The 25029-nt window shown below is 30.0% G+C and overlaps 4 protein-coding genes and 1 non-coding gene across 5 annotated transcripts; 3 read left to right on the top strand and 2 right to left on the bottom strand.

The window, feature by feature from the left end:
- Nucleotides 1-819: 819 nt before the first annotated feature.
- Nucleotides 820-2921, bottom strand: LOC107010789 (cytochrome P450 724B1). The gene is made up of 9 exons (XM_015210067.2): nt 2830-2921; nt 2417-2744; nt 2195-2347; nt 1878-2120; nt 1717-1803; nt 1527-1605; nt 1314-1420; nt 1098-1216; nt 820-937 (listed from the first exon to the last, which is right to left on the bottom strand). Exons 1-9 carry the CDS (start codon nt 2919-2921, stop codon nt 835-837), a joined length of 1311 nt encoding a protein of 436 aa, XP_015065553.2. The 3' UTR covers nt 820-834.
- Nucleotides 2922-8393: 5472 nt separating this feature from the next.
- On the top strand, nt 8394-9670 carry LOC107009111. Its single transcript, XM_015208387.2, has 3 exons — nt 8394-8736; nt 8805-9054; nt 9270-9670. The coding sequence occupies exons 1-3, from the start codon at nt 8438-8440 to the stop codon at nt 9588-9590; spliced, it is 870 nt and encodes a 289-aa protein (XP_015063873.1). The 5' UTR covers nt 8394-8437; the 3' UTR covers nt 9591-9670.
- A 915-nt stretch (nt 9671-10585) lies between these two features.
- Nucleotides 10586-10657, top strand: TRNAT-UGU. Its single transcript has one exon. It is a non-coding gene; the product is annotated as a tRNA-Thr (tRNA).
- LOC107009303 lies at nt 10615-11655 on the top strand. Its single transcript, XM_015208613.2, has one exon. The coding sequence runs from the start codon at nt 10769-10771 to the stop codon at nt 11192-11194; it is 426 nt and encodes a 141-aa protein (XP_015064099.1). The 5' UTR covers nt 10615-10768; the 3' UTR covers nt 11195-11655.
- Nucleotides 11656-20701: 9046 nt separating this feature from the next.
- Nucleotides 20702-22740, bottom strand: LOC107009501 (probable pectate lyase P18). The gene is made up of 4 exons (XM_015208842.2): nt 22600-22740; nt 22156-22520; nt 21562-22082; nt 20702-21167 (listed from the first exon to the last, which is right to left on the bottom strand). The coding sequence occupies exons 1-4, from the start codon at nt 22698-22700 to the stop codon at nt 20940-20942; spliced, it is 1215 nt and encodes a 404-aa protein (XP_015064328.1). The 5' UTR covers nt 22701-22740; the 3' UTR covers nt 20702-20939.
- Between the last annotated feature and the right edge of the window lie 2289 nt (nt 22741-25029).

Genomic DNA, 25029 nt, shown 5'->3' with positions numbered 1-25029 from the left:
ATATTATTATCATTTTTAACATCTAAATAATTTTGCAAGTAACTTACAAATTCATTTCTACCCTGGATATATTATGCAATACTATATAATTTCTCTTATAATAGTGGAAATACTAATTGTAATTATGTTTTCTATCAGTGATCATAGCGCTAGGGCCATGTCTTCTTTTGTTTTGTTCCTTCCTCGGCGACTCACACACTCTTTTAACAAAGAGAATTATCGTAAATCAATTAGTTAACTATTTAAACCTTCATTTTTATTAAAATTTGATTTCTCACCTTGTAATTATTTTTCTTATGAATTAAAATTCTAATTTAATTGCTAGTAACGCACATTGGAAATTGATGTTGTATGGCCTACAGACTTTGTAAAAAAGAACAAATACACCTATAAAGATATTTATGTCTCATCTTTCTACTATTACTTTTAAGGTAAGAAAAAGCGTGGGGCGATAGAGTATGTATATCATTTATCATTTTCGTCTACTTTTAATTTTTATAGTTTTTTTTCGAGTTAAACGATAATAAATTTGACTAACATTTTATGATATAAAATAATTAAAATTTATAGTACTTTTCATATAATTTTAAAATATCAAATTACTGTAATCTAGTTTAACTTTGAAAATTAGTCAAATTAACTTTTGAAAAAATACAATTTGACAATTAAATATATGGAGAGAGAGAGAGAGAGTAATATGGTAACCAAACGTTATGCTAGAAAAGGATTCCATAGAGTTGTCAAACAATTGATGAAATGAATATCATAAATGTTTTAGTTAAATTTAAATAATGTAACTAATTCAACAACTTTTTCCTTAAACAAACAATATACTTAAATAACATTTTTTGTTTCCGTCTCCAAAGCTATTAGCAATCCTTTTGGGAAGTCCATATATGGGTATAACATTGGATATTCTTCTTCTTTCATTGTCCACCTACAAAATAGATGATGATTATTTTATCAGATGATTTAATATATTTTTTTGAAAAGGCAAAAAATGAAGATGAATAGTATAACAAGAAATACATTTAAATAACACTTAAAATTAGTAAAATGGTATTTATTTATTTCTAACTGATTGCCATAGTAAATACCTGTAATTGAGGAGAAGATAGTGTAGGAAGAAAGATGCTTCTAATTTACCAAGCTCGGATCCAGGACACAATCGGGATCCACCTCCGAATGGGACCACATTTTTGCTTGTAGCTGGATCCTGAAATTCTTTTTACTTGGCTTAGTAGACGTTACTGAAAGTCTATATTATATTGCTTTAGAAAAATTTACCTGTGAACAAAATGAGGAAAACTTACCGTCCATCTCCAAGGATTAAACTCCGATGGATTTTCATGCAGCGACGGTTCAAGATGTACTGCAGACAAAATAGGAAGCACTTTCCAGCCTGCTGGAATATGATATCCTGGAACCCAAGCACAATGATTAAAAAAAGAAAATTTTGTATTTATGTATGTTGAATCTACACTAAAGAATAATATATTCTCTTTAATGCTTTCTTGTTTGCAAACCTTTGAATTTTACATCCTTGATAGCTTCTCTATGAACAAACTTCACCAAGTTGCCACAACGTAGAGTTTCATTTATTACCTGAATTATAATGATAGACGATATTAGAAACCATAGATAAGAGGAAGTTAATTGGTTAATCAAATGAAAATGTAGGTTGAACTGAAAAGAATAGAAGATTGAAGAATTTACCATAGTGGTGAATTCCATTTGCTTATAATCTTCCCAATTTAGGGGTTCCCCTTCCTTTTTCTTTCTCCTTATTGCGAGATGTTCATCCTGATATCATATGATAAATAGAAGTTTTATATAATGTAGAAGAGAATTATAAAAAGAGTAGTATTTGTTTTTACCTTCAAAGTTTGAAGAGCTTGTGGTGATTGGGCAAGAAAATAGACGAGTAGGGATAAAAGTCCTGAGGTTGTTTCATAACCTGCCAATAAAAGGTCCAGTAAAATGCTTACTTTCTCCACATCACTAATTAAGTCCTCTTTCATTAAAATATCATCAAAAGGGTCTCCTTTTCCTTGCACGTCTTTTCTATTTTTCCTTTCATTTAGTATTTGTTTCAACGTCGATGAAATCCTCCTACGAGCCTGCTACCCAAAAAGAATCGTTAAACAATTATTATCAAGGATTTTTTTCGAAATCTCTGATTAACGATGGTTACCTTGACCGCCTTGGCATAGGGTGTCCAGGGAAGGTTAATTGGAATAGAGACAAATCCTTCCATAAATGTGAGGAAATCTTGTAATAACTGCAAACCAAGTGGCTCTCCCGGTTGCATGTCCAACAAATTCATCAACATCAAATTAAAGCTAAACTGCAAATACAAATTACACATTAATAATAATGTTATCCAGACGAAAGTTATATTTTTGATTATACAGACCTGTTTAGCTTGTTTTGAGAAGAGAATAAGTTGATTTCCTCTCCACGATTCCATTAACGAGACACATAATTTATCAATTTCACAGAGAAAATTGGATGTGGAACTGAATTTGTTGATGAGGCCAACTTCAATACGTCGCAACTTTTTGTGACGTTCAACATCAGTGACAATCATCAAAGAGTGATTACCAAGAATGTCTCTAATTGGTTTAGGGTAGCTGCTTTGGAACAATTTTCCTTCTTTTTGAAGGATAAATTTGTTGAGCTCTAAGTCACACGAAATTATAGTTGGAGACCCAAATATATACGATTTAAACACTTTTCCATATCTGAAATGCAAACAAGAAAAAACATATGGGTCAAAACATGTCAAGTACGAATCAAAGTGAAAATTTAGGGCAAAAGTAAATATACCTAGACCAACGTTGTTGCAAGAAGTTACCAATGGAGAACGATTTATGAGGGGTAAAAAAGCCAAATGCCTCTCCAACGAAGGGAAACCCCATGTTCCCACCAGGTAAAATTTTAGTATCATGTTTATAAACACGGAAAAATAAATGGTGAAACATGAATACAAAAATTACAGTACCAAATAAGAAAGATAACATCACGGGAAGGAGTAAAATCATGATGATATGATAAACAAGAAATATTTAGTACTACCAATTTATTTTAGAATGTGGAGTTATCATGCCCTCTAAATCATTTATATATATAGTTGGAGAATAAATTATATGATTATATTGCCAAAATTGTAATACATCTTGACTTTTTTTAGTTACAAAAATACATTGACTTAACTCTATCTATGGAAACAATTATCGTTTTACCAAAAAAGCTTGGAATATTATTATATATTCACATTATAATATACATCATTAAATATAGACCTTTTATAATCATTTAATTTAATATAATTATTTTTTTCCCTTTTTAATCCTATACTCTAAATAATTATGACATTTTATTTTATAGTTGTAGAATATTCAAGATTCATATTTATACACATAATCTCCTATTCACATTTTAAAAAATCTTTCAACTTTGATTAAATTTTTCTGTCACATACATTTATTTAACCTTTGCAAGAATTATAATACCCTCCTAAAAATGATTAAATGCTATTATTACACCCTTTAGTGATGATTCTCATGAAAATTTTTTATAATTTTAATAAAATAATAAAATAAAAATAGAAAATTGATTACTTAGTACAAAATGTCATTTTAATTGAATATCTCACAATTAGTTGATTATCATCATACAAAATGTCATTTTTAAAAATGTACACATAGTATGCTCATGACTTTTTGAAAAAAAAGTAGGAAAGGCGAATAAAAATCAAAAGTTCAAATTAGCATTGCAACATTTGTTTTATTTAATTTATAAGATTAAAAGATTAGTTATCAATATTAATTCCTATTCAACAACTTTACATTTATACAAATTCATCAGTTCTTAAAGATCAGTTGTTTCTGCCTCCAAAGCTATTATCAGTCCTTTCGGGAAGTCAATGTATGGGCACAACACTGGATATTCATCTTCTTTCATTGTCCACCTACACAATTAAATGTTTTTATCATAAGATTTAATGTATAATTAAAAAATTATCAGAATTTACAAAAAGATAAAAGGCAAACGAAAATGATAGTATAACGAGTTGTATATATTTAAACAATAAATAGATACATTTGAGTCTTTTACGTATTAAATAGGGCAGCTTTCATATAAAGCAAACATGAAATTAATATTTGTATGTTATATCAAAATCTGCATAATTGCGCTCCATAACAAACTTGTATATGTATAATTCATTGTACATATACAATTGAAGCAAATTGTATAAAATGAGAGAAAGAGAGAAATTATATACAATTTGAATCGTATAAAACGAGAAAGTGAGAAAGGCAGAAATGAATTGTATAAAACGAGAAAGAGAGAAATTATATACAATTTGAATTTGTATAAAACGAGAAAGAGAGAAAGGCAAACAGACACTTATGCAAAGAATATACAATTGAATTGAATTGTATAAAACGAGAAATAGAGAAATTATATACAATTTGAATTTGTATAAAACGAGAAAGGCAAAAGAGACTTGGGCAGGAAAATATTTGTATTGTATAATTATAAGTGTATAGGACGAAGATATGTATTTGCATGCGTTTATACAATTTTCTCTCACTTTATACAATTAGAAACACAATTGTATAAAGCGAGAGAGGCGAGCGAGAGAGGAAGAGTGGCGAGCAAGAATATGACGGAGAGAGGGACTGACAAACAATTTGTTATGAAACACAAATAAATCAAAAGCAATTACTATATTTATTTTATATTATTAATTTGTCATTCTATACAATTATCTTTTAATATATACTATCTATAATTGAGGACAAGATGACATAAAAAAAAATTATTTTATATTATTAATTTGTCATTCTATATAACTATCTTTAAATATATACTACCTATAATTGAGGACAAGATGGCGTAGAAAAAAAGCTGCTTCTAATTTGGCAAGCTCCGATCCACGACACATCCTCACTCCACCACCAAATGGGATTACCTTTTTGCTTGTGGCTGCATCCTGAATTTCAGAAAAATAAATTGTGTTAGTAAAGAATATATTTTTTTCAAAAAAAATTCACCCTTAATTTATATATCGGAAATTAATATGCATCACCAGAAAAAGGTAAACTTATGGTTCATCTCCAAGGGTTAAATTCCGATTGATTTTCATGCAACGATCGATCGAGATGCATCGAAGAAAATATAGGCAGTATTTTCCATCTAATATACATACACATACATATGTATATTAGAGATGCATCGAACAAAAGTCCAGAGGTTGTTTCAAAACCTGCAAAAAGAAGGTCTAGTACAATGCTCAGTTTCTCCACATCACTTAATTTTCCTTTCAATAACATTACCTCATTAAAACAGTTATTTTTTTTAGTATTTGTTTCATTGTGGATGCGATCCTGCTACGAGCCTCTACTCACCACAAAGAATCATACAGTCAAACTCTAGACTTTTAATTTTAAAAAAATTATGTAAGAAATTAGTACCTTGATGGCTTTGCCATAGTGTGTCCACGGAAGGTTAATTGGAATGGAGACAAAGCCTTTCATAAATGTGAGGGAATCTTTTTTATAACTCCAAACCAAGTGGTTCTCCTGGTTCCATCTCCAACACACTCATCAACATCTTACTAAAGCGAAACTGCAAATTCAAATAAAGTTATGTATACTTAATTATACTAAACACATACATGTGTAAATTAGAACTTTCAGTACGGGCTGACCTATCTTATTTGGGCGAAACTTTGAAATTTGACAGATTAGGCCGAGCTAGTTTATTTTTTTGTGTGCGCCAAAAAAAGATCGGTCCAATTTACAAGTACATAAGCTACGGGCTTTGCCGGGCCAACCATCTTCTATTAAAGAGCAACTTTCACATATAGCAACTAAAAAATTCATATTTGTATGCTATAGCAAAGTTTGCATAATTGTGCTTCATAGCAAACATAGAAACTGTATAATTCGCTATACATATACAGTTGAAGCAAATTGTGTAAAACGAAGTGTATAAAACAAGAAAGAGAAAGACACTTGGACAGAGAACTGTATAAAAACGAAGTGTATAAAACGAATTGTATTATTATAAGTGTATAGAACGATTATATACAATTTGAATTTGTATAAAATGAGAAAGAGAGAAAGACAAAAGAGACTTGACAAGGAATATACAATTGAATCGAATATGTTTGCTATGGAGCGAGATATTTGGGGAAAAGGCGTCTGACAATTTTTTGCAAACGTTTGCTATGGAGCACAATTAAATCAAACCCTAGCTACTCCATTTATTTTAGATTATTAGTTTGCTATTATATACAATTTTCCCTTTATTAAAAGTATATTTTTTAGAATAAATTACTAAACTACACTACATATGTTTACATATTTTCATTTAATCCCCTACTCTTTCATAAAGATACAAAAATCCCTATTTTTTCCCTGCCAGATACTTTATTGTGAAAGAACCCAAGCCCATCTTTCTCATCACGAAAATCTTGCATCTAGTATTTCCCCATTACCAAATCAGTTACCGAATTCAAAGCAATTTGATTTTCAAACAATTATATCTCTCCCTCTTTTCACTCACAAAATCAAATCAGTTACCATATTAATCAAAATTTGAATATCAAGAGATTTTACTCTCCAATAAACTAATTTAATATATGTAGATATTTTCATCTTCATCAATTTTCTTCTTTGTTATTTCTTGTTTCATCATTTTGTCTAATACATATGAACTCCTTCATGTTGAATTGGAATTACCCAAATAGTTACACGTAATACGAATCAAATCTTTAATTCTAATAATCTCCAATGGACAAAAAACAAATCTAAAAGGTTACATGATCCTTTAACATTGACAAATCAAAGTTCAGAGAAGGCAAAAGCGAAAAAACATGTACCTGCAGCATCGAAAACAAAAGTTGAAACAAAAAAAAAAGGCAAAAAGGTTGTCCTGCCATATAACCTTATCATTCACAAAGAGAAATTTATAGCACCATGGCAGGGACTGCTCAAACGTATTAATGGCCTAAAATAAAAAATAAATGGGGTCTTAAATAAAACTTCTATATAAATGATTTCTTCTAGTTTTCATCTGATAATATAATCATTCTTTTTTTAAATCATTTTTAATGAGATAAAGTACTCCAAATATGTCAAATTTTTCTAATAATTCCTTCATTTTTTCATGAAATGTTTACTTTTTCTACAAATGCTATTCAATAATTGCTAAAGAATAATAACTTATAACCTATTATTATTAAAAATGAGGCCCCTTAAATTTGGGGGCTTAAGACGCATATCTTTTTTTTAATACTATCGAGTCACCCCTAGCGGCAGGTCTTAAGGTTAAGTTTCACGTCGAAAGTTTGAATTCTAGTGTTAGCATTTTATTTATTTTAGTTTCAGTTTCGTTTTTTCACATTTTTCATAGTTTTTTTCTTTTCTAACCCTCTGTACGAAAATTTCGAGTCCGCATTAGGTTGCATATTTTTGAAAAAATTGTATATAATGACAAACTAATAAATCAAATTAATTGCTATAACCACCCTTTGATTTAATTGTGCCCCGTAGAAAATTGTTTGCTAGTCACCTCTCTCCCTCAAACTCTCGCTCGCCACTCTCCTCTCTCGCTCCATCTCTCGCTCGCATCCTCTCACTTTTGTACAAACACAAGTGTATAAATTTGTTTCTTTTTGTATAAAGCGAGAGGGAAATTGTACAAAAACATATATGTTTGTTCCCCTCTCTCCCCTCTCTTAGATCGCTCGCCACTCTCCCTAATCTCGCTCAACACCCTTGCCTCTCTCGCTTATACAAACAGAAACGAAATGTATATTTTGTTTGTATAAAGCGAGAGAAAATTGTACATACACACGCAAATACATATATTTTCGTCCTATACACTTATGATTATACAATAAAATTACTCCCTTGCCTAGTTTCTTTTGCCTTTCTCTTTCTCATTTTATACGAATTCAAATTGTATATAATTTCTCTCTTCTCGTTTTATACAATTCGATTCAATTGTATATTCCCTGCCTAAGTCTCTTTTGCCTTTCTCTCTTTCTCATTTTACAAATTCAAATTGTATATAATATTTCTGTACACTTATAATTATACAATTTGTTATATACATTTCGCTTTATACAATTCTCTGCCCAAGTCTCTTTCTCTTTCTCGTTTTATACATTTCGTTTTAATTGCATATGTATAGCGAATTATACATTTATATATTTGCTATGGAGTGCAATTATGCAAACTTTTCTATAACATACAAATATGAAATTTATAGTTGCCTTAATTTGAAAGTTAAAAACTTTTTAATTTGGCATGCAGTCTTGACGGACGTGGCTACCAGTCCAATTACCTATGGGCCGAATTTCAAACACCAAAAAGCCCATATAAATTGATCTCTTTGTCTTCATCAAAGACAATTCGACATGTTTCTCACCATCGTTCCAAATTCCCATCCCAAGCCATGGAAATCCCCAAACTTACACTTGTTTCCTCTTCCATCCAAAACCAAAACACAGCCCTCAATAATAATAACTCCAAAAGCCTATAACAATGAAGATAACAATTCAACGAAATCAACAGCAGGAAAAATCAAACGAATGGTACTTACTCAACAAGGAAGAACCAAACTTAACGTTTTACCAGACAGGGAATTTTATGCCTATCCAAGATTCGTCACACACGTCGATGATCGTTTCATTTCCAATTTAACCAATCTTTACAGGTAACGGTGTCAAAATAAAGTTCAAATATGTTGTTGATTAATTTGACTCCCCTGGGCTGTTTTTATAGGAAATGTTTGAAACCTGATTTTGAAATTCTTGACCTTATGAGCTCATGGGTCAGTCATTTACCACAAGAAGTGAAGTACAAAAAGGTGGTTGGTCATGGACTTAATTCCCAAGAGCTAGCAAAAAATCCCAAATTGGATTATTTCTTTGTGAAGGATTTGAATGAAGATGAGAAATTTGAGTTTGAAAATTGTAGTTTTGATGCTGTTTTATGCACTGTCAGTGTGCAGTATCTTCAACAGCCTGAGAAGGTACCTTAATTTATCCCTTAATTAGATGATAAAGAGAATCAAGTGTCACCAGAACCACATAAACATTGTTGCAAAAATGTGTGGTTGGATATAATCCAAAACATATAGTGATAAGGTTATTTAAATAGATTATTAACTAAATTTTGCATTAAGAACACAATGTTTAGTTTCTATTTTGATCATTGTGTTACTAATACAATGTTATTAAATTTCAGGTTTTCGCGGAAGTATTTCGAATTCTAAGACCTGGAGGAGTGTTTATTGTAAGTTTCAGTAACAGATTGTTCTACGATAAAGCAATTAGTGCCTGGAGGGACAGTACAGGATACGGGAGAGTACAACTTGTGGTACAATATTTTCAATGTATTAAGGGATTTACAGAGCCACAAGTGATTCGTAAATTACCAACTAATGATGATCAAGAAAATAAATCACCTCTGAGTAAAATAATGCAGTTGATTGGGTTGTTATCAGCTTCATCGGATCCTTTTTACGCAGTTATAGCTTACAGAAACTTTAAACCAGTGGATGAATAAATTTGTATTCATACATTGTAATTAAATTCAATTTGTAGTAAACCTGGGTATATTATTGTGTGACATTTTTATTTGGGAAACTTACATAAATATACTATAATAAAAAAATATTTACCATTTATAGCAATAATATTTTTACCTCACTTGATCACTTTTAATTCATTTATAATACAAGTTTAATACATATTACAAAGAACAATATATTATTCACATATAATACAAATTTTAATGATGAATAATACATTTATCACACATTTTAATACACTTATAATACAATGTGACAATTTTTTACCAAACAAACATGATATATTTCAAAAAACAATTATAATTCATATATATTGTATACATAATTCACTTTTAATACATATTACAGATTTAACAAAGCATTGCTATACATGGTAATAAACAAAAAGTATCGCTAAAATCAGTAATTATTTTTTAAAATGTATTAATTTATGTAATTTTTCCTTTTTTTTATTTGTTGTATAAGCCCAATTTTTAATTAGTAACCACAAATCTTCAATTTATGGCCTCGCTTAATTACAAATCGTCTTATACAGGAAGAAGATATATAAACTCGTTTGATATTTACATTAGTACTTCACTTAATTAAGTACGTTAACTATTTGGCATTCTAACCTTAATTTATCATCTAAATGAATCAAATCATTTTTGGTGTATTAAATAAGGATCAGAGATGGATAAACTGAATATGACTCGAGTATTTGTTTACCCTTTTAAAAGGTCGTTTAGTTGGTGGGATGAGATAGACAAGGATATTTTATGAGATTATTTTATTTGATTTCTTATATGAAATAATTTATCCCACGATTATATAAAATAATCATGGGACTAGGTAACACATATTCAGCTTATAATAGTCTTATTACCAAAATTATTATTCTAATCCCACCAACTATTGTTATAATTTTTAACATAACGATATTTATTTATTTGATTGAATAAATAGCTTCTTTTTCAGAGCAGAGAACATAGCCCGTATAGCTCAGTGGTAGAGCGTCAGTCTTGTAAACTGAAGGTCTGTAGTTCGATCCTGCATGTGGGCAAATATTTATTTTTGAAACTTCAAAGTCTTCCTTTTTGGCAAAACCCTAACGGATGCAATTCTCTGTTATTCTTTCTTTCTCTTTTTGATGGTTCTTGAATTGTTGCACTAAATGGCTTCAATTCTTCGGAAAGCTCTGAGGAACCAATTTCAATCTTCCACAACAAGAATCATCACTAACCTTAATAAATCCGAACCGGCAATCCTCAGTTCTACCCCTCCTCAACCACCAATCTTGGCTCATCCTTCTTGTAGCAGACGAAATCAAATACACTTTTGTCTCCAACGCGAAACAGAGGATCCAAATCAGAATGTTTCCCCTTGCTCACTGGTTTATCCAAGTTTCCCTTTCGGTGTTTTCCTAAACCCCATTTCTCAAATTGGGGTAGTTAAATCTGAGAATGATGGAGGCGTCGTCGTAGGAGAAGATTCACTAAAGATATGGGCGGATAGTGTGAAGAAAAAGAGGAAGAGGAAGATGAACAAGCACAAGTTGAAGAAGCTGAGGAAGCGCTTGAGGAGGAAGACAAAGGCATAGGTGAAATTTGATGTCCCTTTCCGGCATAATGTTAATTGTTTCTGACTGAAAGATAGTCCTTTTTCCCATGTCCTCGCCATTTTGGGTTGAAAATATTGCTCAATTTCGATTGCTAAATCATGTTTTAGGAATAATGAACCTTTTTTCCTCCCGAGTAGAGATGTATGTTTGGGATTTATTGGTCAGGCTTTGTGAAACTGTTGCAGTCTAACATAGATAAGCCATCATCTTAGAAGCTTTTAGGGCAATTCTGAAGAACTTTTGAGAAATCTCTTCCACATCTATAGATAGTTGTTGCTGTTATTTACAATTATTTGAACTCTGAAGAACACGGATCGATAGCTTCTTGTTGTTATTATCTACAATGATCTGAACACTGAAGAACTGATAATAATAGGTAAAAAAGAAGCTACACTGGATTTTCTTAATAATTTATTCTGCAGGGCTTATAATTTGCTTTGACACCTTCTCTGTTCCCTTCACATTTCACCTCTTTCTTTGGTGATTTGAAGAGTTTCATATCATTAAATTGCTTTTGGTTGATTTCAGCTTTATAAGTTCTGTTCTTTTTTATATGTGTCACTGTTCCATTCTTCTTCATTGTGCTAATGTATCCAGAGTTTCCCTTGGTAAATTACTGTATGGATTTTGCTTTTTACGGCTGTAAAGTATGTGTCTGCACTACTCCATCTCCTAACTTCCAATAATATTTCCAAATTGAATCCGTCAGAGCATGTGTTTGTAGTCGATAATCGATATAGCCAGTAAAGAATAATGTGCATACCCAAGAGTGTGATCTAAGGTCGATGACGTTAGAACAGAAATCTGGAAGATCATGCTTCAAATCGTAGTAAAGACAATCAAAGAAGCTAGTCGGTTTCTTCCTATCCTAAAGCCTTGGTGGACAGAGTTACTGGTAAGTGTACTGTTGGGAAGATATAGGTACACCGCATAATAATTGATGTGTTTGTGAATAGCCAAGACACTACTGTTATAAAAACAATAATAATATGGGAGAAGGTACAAGGTGCAGCTGTGTGTACTGCTATTACTGCTTTATTTTTTTTATTTGAAAAAGTAAAACTTTGTGTAAGATGCCTCACGTTTTGGAGCAAAGTAAATGGAATCGATTTTGTTTTAATTGCAAGTTCCCTTATGATCGGGCACCATTTGTGGTCTAACTCGAGGTTTTGATCCTTCTAAACAATTCCCGAAGGTGACATAATTCTAACTAAATAAACAATAATAATACATAAATGTGATAAATTTCTTTTCATTTGCGAGTATGTGGGTATATATCTATCTCTACATGTAAACCATATTTCCTATGCCATTTATGTGAATTTTTTTTAATTGAGAGATATAGGTAGGCCATTTGGGTTTTGCTATGTCAACTCGGGCCTTTTATGTTCCAATTAATTCATATACTGAAACTATGGTATAAAAACTAGGCGAAACTACTGTGAGGCGCAGAAGAAGATTAAGGCACTTGAACTCTTGATACTACCTAATTTGATCTTGATGCTTTATTTGTGTCCTCTGTTTGGTTGATAAGATCCTTGTGCCTTTACCTATGATTCCCTTGTATCCTGGGAAATCTTCCTTTGAGAGAAGAGTCCCGTTCATAGCTATAATTTTTTCCATACAAGTTTCCTGAGATTCTCTCATGGTTTAAGGGTCCAACTTTGTAGGGAGCTTATTCACCTAATCTGGACCTAGGTTGCTTGAGCTAGTCCTTGGTAAGCATTATGCACTAGTTAGTAGGTCGGCTGATTGAGTTATCACCCATATTGTGGACTTGTAGGAGGGCAGTTGATTAGTTTCTTCTCACCCATCGTTCCTGGTTTCCCTCGACTCATAATCGGCATTTCATTGAGCCAGTTCCGAACAAAGGGTGTTGTTATTGAAAGTACTGAGGCTTGAGATGCTAAGAATGGTCTATGTCTCAGAGGTATCTGGTCTACTTGGTTCAGCATGCTCATTGCTCTCCGACTTTAATTATTGTGACGTTTAGTCTAGGCCTGAGAAGATATAAAAAAAAAAAAAAAGATCTCTCCAAGACCTCAACCTCCTTGAGGATCTTGTAATGCTTGTTCTCGGTCATATGCCTTGGCCTACTTGGTCACATAGTATACAAGTATATTGGAGATTCCACATTTACCCATATAATATTTCGGGGTGCTAGTAATATCTTTTGTCATATGCAGCAGAAGTATATTTTTCTGAATTTTCAACTAACACAATTGCTTGATGTCCAAGACGTATAGTTTCTTCTTTTATAATGGTTGTATGTCGGCTATCTTCCAGTGTACTTCAAGTGTTGTACCAGAAGAATAGCCTTTTATGCGATCCCTCTCACTTGATGATTTCTTTCCTTAGGGGTCGTTTGGTAGGTGGTTAGAAAGTAAGTTATACGACGTTTGGTGGCATTATTTTACTATGTATAAAATTAATTGGTGTTTGGTTTGGAATTTAGTAACCCGCATAACTATCGTTATGAGGGAACGTTTTAATTAATGTCTAGGCTTGGATAGATTCGTGATATTCCATCTTGAAGCTGTTGTTGATTTATTGTATGCTTGGGGTTGGAGATTCAAGAAAAGGCAGAGCTTTATTTCATATGTTAGTGGATGATTTAGCTCAGCTGTTATAAATCTGGGCAAGTGATGATGATATTCCCATATTTTGTATCACTTGTTTGCAAAAATGAGTTTGGAACTTGTCTTGTGTTTCTTACATCTACTACATAGTAAGAAGCTGGAATGATTTGTTCCATATTGTGGTATTTGCTATGATATTGTACCCATCTCTTTCTTACCATATAGCTATTGATAATTAACTCCAAATACCTATATATATGAAATAGAAAATCAAAATAATTAAAAAGAGGCCCGAGAATAACTTACCTTAAAAGAGATATTATTAGTATATTATATGGTATATATGTTGCTTAGACACTTTAAAAATGTTAATGGGTGTGTGTCAGAATTTTCAATATAATCGAGAATGACAATAAATTATTTGAAGAATACAATAAAGCCACTATATGCGCTCCCTACCAAAACATCTATAATCTCAAAGGTACTCACCACTTTTATAACTCAGAAATCCTTGTAAATCTTATCATTCTTTTGTGTATTCGCCACAAAAAAAATTTACAAAATTTGCCTTGTGAATATTTTAAAATGACCAGAAATTTTATAAACCAACTAAAAGTGGCGTCCACTCACTACTTTTTTATCTTGTTTTCTTTAATAGACACTTCATGGGTAAATTTCTAAGAAATTTAAAACTTTATTGGTAAAATTCCAAGATAATTTAAGACGTGTTAATTCAGTAGATTTTTTTTAGTGTTATTGAAAAAACATCAATTATTTGTTATATTTGATTTGGAAATTCAATTATTACTTTTTTATATTATAGAATTTTAAATTTAAAAATAAAAAAATAAAAAAGAACGCTAGCCGACCTGGCTTGCAACCCTTCTAGGGTTAATTTTGGGTCGGATTGAGTTGGGTTGTCTTTTTTGATAATTTTAGTTGTTCAATTGTTACGCTTATATAATTAGAAAAAACGATCAATCAAATTTAAATTAATTTTTTTTGATATTTTTTCTAATTTAACTAACTTAATATTGTAAAATTTTATGTTTTAGACTTTAGAAATGTGTGTCGCATTTATCCTTGAAATCCCATTAGAATTCTAAATAAAGTACTTTGTTGAGGGAGAAATCAATTGCAGTTATTATACATAAATAACTTTATCTTTTCATTGTGATAAAGTCAGGTGAGACATTTTTTTAATGAGTTGTTAGTTAAATTTACATAGTATGAAAATCAAAATATATACTAAAAAAATTACTAAATCATAATATTATACTTATTAAGAATTTGACTATAATCTATATTGTTATAGTCAAACTATATTATTGACTATAATCTAAATGTTTTATCTGATTAATTATTTTTTATTTGTTGTTAGTTAAATTTACATAATATGACTAATAAATTATATATTATATTTATTAATAGCTTGACTATAATCTACATTATTGTCTAACTATTTATTGATTATAATTTAAATGTTTTTATCTCATTGACTAATGTTTTTGAGTTGTTAGTTAAATTTACATAATATGAAAATCAAAATATATAGTCTTAGATAATTATATTATTGACTATAAGTTTGATATAATTAATCTAAATGTTTTATATGATTAATTATAGTCTAATATGCCTTAAATTATAGTTGAAATTTTGATTATAAATTAGCACTTTTATCTTTCATCAAGTACCTAAGACAAAAGAAAAAAAATACTCCATTGAGGAAAAAATAATATTAGAAATGATGAACTTCACAAAAGTATTATTGACAATATTTTAAATTGTGAATGTTTAACAAATGTTGAAGCTGTTGGTGAGGAAAAAATTTCTTGCTCAGCAAAATGCTTTATTCATTGTGCAGGTAAAGGTAGGGCTAATATTATTAGAAAGAGAAAAGGATCAAAAATATCTTTTAACTTTGTTATATTAGTTGACTATTCTCCTTCCGTTAAAATAAAGTTATTTTGAGATTTTCCATTCAATTAAAAGATATATTTGACAAATTAATAATGATAGATGCAATAATAACGTTGAATGGTATTTTTGATCCTTTTCCCAATAAGAAATGATTGCTATAGTGACGATAGGAAAGAATGTCAGAGTCACGGTTTTGCTCAAGGATTTAAGGTATACAGTAATTTTATTTTACTAACTTTTTTTTGTTAGGTTGATATCCCTTCATTTTTGACATTTATTTTTTATGCTTGTGTAGATTCAAAGCTAATGAAGAGGTACTTGTTGTTTTTGCAAAAGTATAAGTAATAAAAGAAAATTAGGATGAATATTACATAATATATGTTATCGGTCTTAATGTAGTAATTCCTATTTTCATATAATGAAATAGAGAAACATTTTTGGAATTTCATCTTTTTATTTTTCAGTCCACCGTTATTGTATGTCCATTTGTCAAGCTACAAAATGGCCCCACATAATATGTGACACACAAAATAAAATTTCTATATAAATAATGTGACTCAATAAACATTTTAAAAAGATAAATTTAAATCATAATTTTTGAGGGAATATTAATTACAAATAAATCTCTTTAATTTTCCCTAAGAAAAATATCAAAAGAATTTATTGTATACGTTGTAATTTGATTTACACAATATGCTACTATATATTAAAAAAAAATAGAAGCAAAAAATTATTTATGCAAATTCAAAATATCCTTGTCATATATAAATATTTAGAAACATATCTCTTATATTTATTTTTATCTTTTTATGATAAGTTTTTTGTATAAGCCATTTTACGGAAAAGGGCCTAAAATATCCTTAAAGTATTGAAAATAATATAAAATTACCCTTCATCCACCTATAAGCTCCAAAATGCCCTTTTTTCCACCTATTGGCTCCAAAATACCATTGTCATTCACCTTTGGGTTCAAAATTGACCACTTTTTTAATTGTTTTAAAATTAAACTAGTTAAATATTTTTTAAAATACTTGGCGTACAACTATTGGTTATAATTTAATTTATTAATATAATTTATAAACCAATCCACTACCCACTAATTACTAACTAAATCTCACTCAATTAATAATTCAATTATAATATCAAAATCATCATAAACACTACTAAAACACGATGAAATTATAGATTCCTGAAAATAACATCCAAAATTATTCGAGTCCGAATCGAAGCCCCAATTAAATTTAGGTTGAGCCACTTATTTATGAGGACACTTTCTTTCAAGATTGAATTAGAAATTTATGATTAAAGGTAAAGAAGTAATACATCCGGAATTAATTCATGCACTTTTTAAAATATAAATTTATAAATATTTATGATTTGTTTTAAAACCTTTAATATATTATTTTTAAAAAAAAGATATCTATGAAGTAACATCACATAATTGAGATGTAAGAATATTTAAGATTAACATAGTCAGACTTTTAAGTTTATCGGTAATTTTTATTGAGACACTTGAATGTATGATAATTTACTTCTATAGATATTTTCGCCTCAAATTTTTAAAAACACTCAATTGGCAGTAGCTAATCTGTTGTTGCATTAATAATGTGACAGATTTATTAATTTAGAGGGGTTTAGTTAGTAATGGGTGGGTAGTGGATTGATTTATAAATTATATTAATAAGTTAAATTATAACAAATAGTTGAGCGCCACGTATTTAAAAAAATATTTAAATACCGTTAAATAAGTGGTCAATTTTGAACCAAAAGGTGGATGACAAGGGTATTTTTGACCCAATAGGTGGGTGGGAAGGGTATTTTGGAGCCAGTAGGTGGATGGAGGGTCATTTTGTACCATTTTCAATACTTTGAGGGTATTTTAGGCCCTTTTCCGTTTTTAAATTTATTTTGCTTGATATTTTTTATTATATTAATCATCATGTTAATTATATATGTATAATATTAATTGAAAAATTGAATTTGTACATTTTAATTTGATAAGAAATATTTTATAATAGATATTTAAAATAATATTAATATTAAAAATGCATATGTAATTTGACTCTCAAAATTTTTATTAAAAAAATTATAGTCAATCACAATGTGTTTATCAAAAAAAAAGATTCAAATAAATTACTAAACACAAATATATTTCGCAAAAATACTTTTCCGAAAGATCATTATGAAAGTGCTCTTAAAAGTAAAAATATTTTTAACAACGATCAGAAACATGCTCTAAATTATGTAATAGTACTAATTATGGAAGGTTAACCCCAAAATAAATAAATTATGGAAGGTATTTACAAGTTTGAATATAATATAATTTTCTTAACCATTTTATAATACTTATTAATTCAAATGAAAACATTGGCTATAAATAGCGTTATTTTTGTATTTTCATTATTTATTAATTGTGAGGTAGAATATTTCACTCATTGAGGGCTATCATTTTTTAACCATGGGAAAAAATAAGTAAAAACAGATAACCTAGAATTGATGACTCGCCATGGAGAACGGAGGAGTAGATAAATTGCACCCATGAATTGTTGTGGTGCTTGGTCAATATCTTTACTGTTTACCGTTCGTTTTTTTAATTCTTTGCAGATGGAAAATTGAGCAACACCTCTTAACTTTTTGTGGCCTATATAACTCATTCCCTTCAACTTCTTCATTGTCCTCATCCTTATTAATTTGCACAGTTTTTTCTCTTTAGAAAACTACTGCAAATATTGAAGGATCATTATTCTTTCAAACTTTTTTCCATCAAAAAGAAGAAAAAAAATCAAAAAATAAAAAAGTAGTAAAAATGGCTCGTCAAGTTATTGTTTTGGCTCTGGTATTTGTTGCCATTGCTGGATTTGCTTCGGCAGATAATTCCCCAAGCAGTTCCCCTGCTGCATCCCCATCCACATCAGCAACAACCCCCGCAACATCACCATCCACATCAGCAACATCCCCTGCATCATCACCATCCACATCCACTCCAGCAGCAGCTTCACCAAACAGCGCTAGTGCTAATGCACCTGCTGCCGCACCCACAACCCCATCATCCTCTCCAAAGGCAAGTACCCCATCATCATCATCTCCATCATCATCACCATCCCCATCATCATCAGCATCATCTCCTAAATCTTCAAATTCCGGTTCTGTTTCTTCTTCCTCTTCTCCAACTTCAACTGCCGAAACTCCGGAAGTAGAACCCGCATCACCACCATCTCCCGACAGCGAAACTACTACCGCTACCGCTCCCGCCACTTCTACACCTGCTGAGGCACCCGCCGCCGACGCCAGTGGCGCAGCTACATTGAAGGCTGTCTCCTCTGTTTTTGCTGCTGCAGTCGCTGCCGCATTCTTCTTCTAATTGATTCATTAATCAATACTATTTTTTAAAAATTCTTGATTCTGTGAAAATTTATTTTTCACAGATGGAAATTTATTACTTAAAAAAAGAGAGAACATCTAACTAATTTGTTGATTTAGTGACATGTACTTGTAACTTCCATCATGTATATTTTGTTGTTTTAATTTGCTTTAATAAAATGATCAAATGAAAAAGATCTGATCGTTCGAATAAATATTTCATTTGCATTGTGTTTTTTTTCGATAATGGACTCGATTAACTTTCAATTCTCGCTCGAAAATTTCATATTTCGTTCACTTTTATTTTTCATGCTGTGTCTTTCTAAAATCAATTTGAATAATTTTTAAAGTTAAATTAGATTATATTAATTCCATAATTTAAACAAAAAACTTATATATATTCTAAAACTATATAAAAAGTACTACTCCCTCCATCCCATTTTATGTGATAACATTTGACCGTGCAGGGGTTTAAAAATAATGAAGACTTTGAAATATTTACCAAATTATCGTTAAAAAGAGTAAACTCATTTTTCTCTCTCTTCATAAATGTATGAAATTACTGTGTTTAAAATTAAGTTGGACCAACAAAGGTTAAAGAAGAATTGTACCTCTAAATATTTATTATATAAGGAAATATGACATTATTTTTGGGACGCACCAAAAAAAAATAATGTCACATAAAATGAGATGGAGAGAATATATATTACATTTTTTTGCTTATCTATACAATGAAAAAAATACATCTTATATATTAATTAAAGTTATAGAAATTATGGAAAATAATAATGGACTAAGGAGGAGTAGTTCATTTAGTTACCTAATTTGGTGCCTACAATTCCAGCAGAGGAAAAGTTATTAATTGCTAAGTGTCTCAAATTGTCAAAAAAATGGACTTATGATTAATGTCGTCAATTCCTTATTTTTTAGCGTAGGGTCATTTCCATAATTGACGGAAAAAGCTCCTAAGAAGAGTGGGAAAAAAAGGCAACTGTATTGACCAATCTATTTCTTCCCAACTGAAGCAGTTGTAAAAATCCCATGCATGTTCACATTAAATATCGGATCATACTCAAATAACGAGAAAATAACTAAAATGATCCCTTATATCTGTGATATATGCAAAATAAGTTTGCTATAACTTTTCTTATGTGCAAAATGTGCTATGTTTAGTATATTTTTGTAGTGTTGTACAATTTTTTATGTTCCAATTTTTTAAATTGATGAAAGTTTTTTTGGTATACGTATATTTAAATTGAATCCAATAATTTGGCCAGATATATAAATTTATATATGAACATAAAATATAATTAATGCGTTGAATAGAATTAAGACTACTCTTATAAAGGTTAAACTCATCCAATATGAATTCGGGATCAGCATTTGTATCGATCATGCATTTGTGGAAGATTATTTATAAAAAGTCGTTAAGCATTCTAAAAATCATGATACCATCAGTGATCATCAAGTTGTTGTTTAATTTTTACCATTTGCTCGTCGCTTTGAAATTTAAATATAATAAAATTCATACTTTGGAACATGAGTATAGTAAAATATGGATAAATTGCAAACTAAGTTATAAAGTTTGCTAGTTGGACAAGTAAAAATAAAGGAAGATAGTAACATATTAAGGAAAACGCAAGATAGTCACTTTATCAAGGAACAAACGTTCACATGACAATAATTAGTCGTAATAGTTTTTCATCGAAAAATTGAGAAAAAGAAAACGATGAGATATAAGTTTTGCGAAATGGTCTCCATATATTTTCCGTACCATTTTCAGCTTAATTTAAACACTACTTCTTTCACTATCGTCAACTAGTCATCGTACATTCTCCGTTTTAAATTAAATTTAGTGTCCACTACTAGCAGCGAGAGCCTCTTTTGCAGTTAATCGGACCGGCATTTGTGGTGATTGATCCAACTAAAGAAGAAGGCCTGGCGCTTAAGCTTGAAGCTCTGGCATAAGTAGATGATGATGATGCACCTGCCCCTGTTTGCCTGAAATACGCTCCATTTAACATCAAATCACCTTCTGATCTCCAGTTCCAGCTTCTCCACTGACTTTCTGGTGCATCCTCATGCTTTGTCACCTGTTAAATTTTCAAATATTTAGTAACATTTCAAATTTTATATGCATACCGACAAGGTAAATTAAATCATCTAAAAAATAACGACGTTCAAGCCTAAAAAAATTAGCATATCGGGAAATAATATAGGTCAGCGCCGAGCCAAAAATTTGTACAAGTGGATTCAAAAGTAGCAATTTTCAAACCGTTTAACTAGAATTTCCTGTTTTATATAAAGAGAATTCAATACTACTTATGGTATTAGTAACTTTATAATTTATTTGTAAGGTACGTATTTTTTTTCAACTAAACTTTTTTTTGTTTAAATATGATGGTCAAAGGAAAATAATTTCTCTGTAACTAGTAGTAATAGTATATCAGAATAAGTAATTCAATGTTCACTGATGAATTGAAATACCTCTTTGCGGTATTTTTCATTGGGAGCAAGAAATCTGTTGCCTTGGCTATTAATAGTAGGTGCAGCACTACCACCAATGGCATACATTTCCCAGTGAGTATAGTCATTATTAACCACATGGAAGTAACCATGTCTGCACCTTGGCATTCTTTGCACCAACCCTTCACCAAAATGATTAAAAGCAACTGTGACTTGCATGCCTTTGTCCTGTGTAAAAGAATCACTATGTCCCAACAACATCACCTTATCATGATGAGTAAAATAGTTGTTAGAAATCGTGATTGCTGTAGATCCGTGAATTGCATCAATTAAACCGTCGTGGCAATTAGACAACGAACAATGGTCCACCCAAATGTTTTTCCCTCCGAAAATTGAAATACCATCACCGTCAGAAACATCCCACCATCCGGAATGGTTTGGCGAGTCCCTAATGTTGCCGTTACCACTCTGTTTACAATCGTGTATATTAATCCCGTGTATTATAATGTTGCTGGTATGGTGGATTGTAATGCACGGACCACCTGAAACAATGGTAATCGACAATATGAATTTTTAGAAAATAATGAAATATCAATTTCTGAGTCTGCCTCTGACCTGAAATGTGAACACTCGCGCCACGACCATCTATGGTCTTATAAGAGTTCATGACAAGCTCTTGTTTGAGCTGAATGACCATATCTCTTTTGAAAATAATCCATAAAGGCTCGTCTTGTATAACAGCATGTCTCAGGGTTCCGGGTTTGGGGTTCACGGGGTCATCGTTCCCTGAATCAGTAACCACGTAAATTCGGCCATTTTTTCCTCCGATAGCATTCTTTCCAAACCCAATGGCGCAATCAGCTAAACGTTGGCGATTTTTTCCCCAATTGGGGTCGCATCGCCAGCAATCGTCGATTGGGTTCCCTGATCCACACGATAAATAGCCCAAATTCCTCCTCGTCAATGACGCATTGATGCTCCTGTTCAAATAACAAAAAAAAAATAGTTAGTACTAATAAATTGAATAAAAATAGAAGTCGTCAGTGGTTTTTGAGTTACCTATGAACGTCTTGTACAACAAGTTCTGGGTCTTGGATTGAACTAATTACGAGTAGTGGTGCTAGAAGAAGGAGGGAAAATGTGAAGAAAAGAGTAGACATATTTTTAATATATTGTGTTGAGTTGAGTAAATAATGAAGAAATGGGAGAGGGGTTTATAAAGGAAGAAAGTATCCGGGATGAATGGCGTGATTAAACTATAAGTGGGCCTCAATTGATTCATAATTTCTCATTTGGATTCCCACTGGGTAGTTTTGATCGTTAGGTTAGTTTCTAGTTTCTACATTAATAATGTATCTCATCCATACTAAAGTTATTGTTATATTTCGTTTTCTTAGAGTTAATTTTAATACTATTCAATGTTAAAATGAATTAGATCAACTTAATAATTAATAATTAAAATCTAGATATTCAAAAAGTATTAAATGTTATCACTTTTCTCATGTTATTCTAAGGAAATATATGTTTTAAAGATACAGTTTTATCCTCAGGAAATGAAATCTAACAACTAATTTAAAATGGAAAAATATATTTATTTATTTTTTTTAAAAAAAAACATACTCCAATCAAAATTATACCATTCAAATCTCCCACCAAAATTTAATATTTATTCAGCTAATGGTAATACATTATGTAATAATGTGATGGAGTATTCTAATGTTATTTGGCTTCCCACCGGTTGAAAAAGAGGGAAACATGCAAAGACTAATTAAAAATAACACTGCATGTGATTACGGCGACCATAATGATAATTGGTAAACAAAAAACTTGTTTAAGCGGCGTGCTTTGTTTTAACCTCATGCCATTAATCAACAATAATTACCATTTTAATATTGTATATATACTCTTAATCTATTTAATAGTAAGGTCTATTCAGCGTCAAATTATAAAGAATTCTACCTACTGGATGTGATTTAACCAATTTCAAAAGGTTGTACCTTTAAAGTATTACTTCCCCATCACAAAATATTAGTTATATTTTGTTTTTGAGAATAAAAATATAAAAAATATTTTAAGACAGAAGAATATATATATATATATATATATATATATATATATATATATACGCAAGTATAGACAAGTACCTCTAGGTGGTCTTAAATGACATGGCTAAAATAAATACTTTTAATAATGAGGGAATTAAAAAAATTCCTTATTCCTATTTATATGTTATTATTTTTTTAGTTTCCGTGCATTAAAAATTTAAATAAATATATTATTTCATCTTTATTTTTTTAAAAAAAATCAATAAATAAATATGAATTAGTTTAACCAATAAACATAAATTATTCACTTGATCTGTTCAAAAACATATTCTGAAAACTAATTAACTTATAAGGATAAAAAAATAATTATAATTTATAAATTAATTTTATAAAATAACATATATTATGAACCAACTAATGAAATATAAATTTTTTTGGAGGAAATAAGAAGTCCTGCGAAACAGATTGATCTGTTACTAGTTATTAAATGCCAATAAAGCCAGTTGCCATGCTCTTATCATTATAACATAAACTAGTTAACATATCCGCGCTTTGCGCGTACCTCATTAGATTTATGAATAATTTTTTTTGTTTAAATATTTTGAGTCAAATATTATTATCATTGAACCCAATAACTTATATTTTTCAACTTGTTGTTCACTGTATATGCTTTTAGTATTTTAAATATAGTTGATTTCGTATAATCTATTTGGTATGTTATCTTTAGAAACATGTAAAGAAAGAAAAATAATTTCATGGAAATTTTCTTTTTGTTTATGCGGCTATAGTAAATTCTAAATTATATTTTAGAAGAGAGTTAAATTATACAGTGTTCATAAAAAAATATTAATGAAAAAAGTTACTCTAAATAAATTGATAACCAATAATTTAATAAATTAGAAAACATATCTGTTAATAAACACTTATAAACTTATAATATATATAAAAAAATTAAAAATACTAATAAAATACAAAAACTCGATAGAAAATCTCTTTAAAATTGTTACTTGTAGCAACTAAGTAAGATAAGAAAAACTATATAACTTGCACATTAATTACTCTAGGGGGTTATCCACATGAAAGGTTTTGAAGTCATGAATATTATTAATTAACAATTAAAAATAAAAGTTACATATGTAAAAAAAATATCAATTATGCGGAATAATACTATTAAGTAATTATTTGAAGAGGAAATTTTGAAAATATTTTTTACAATATCACACTGGTGAAGAAAAATAAAAAATATGCTAAATAATTTAGAGAAAAGATAAATGTGATCGGTAGGTGATAGAAATATACCACACCATCTTATTTATTTCTAACATTCTAACTTTATATGTAAATAGATATATTGGTTGTAAGTAAATAATAAAGAGAAAGTAACTTCAAATATTTTTTTAAAACTGTTATTCTGAAATTATAATCAGAAGAAGGTCAAAAAAAA

This window comes from Solanum pennellii, chromosome 2, assembly GCF_001406875.1.
Source record: "Solanum pennellii chromosome 2, SPENNV200".
Lineage (NCBI taxonomy): Eukaryota > Viridiplantae > Streptophyta > Magnoliopsida > Solanales > Solanaceae > Solanum > Solanum pennellii.
The sequence above is the reverse complement of the archived record's forward strand: the minus strand, read 5'-3'. Positions and strand labels throughout refer to the sequence as shown.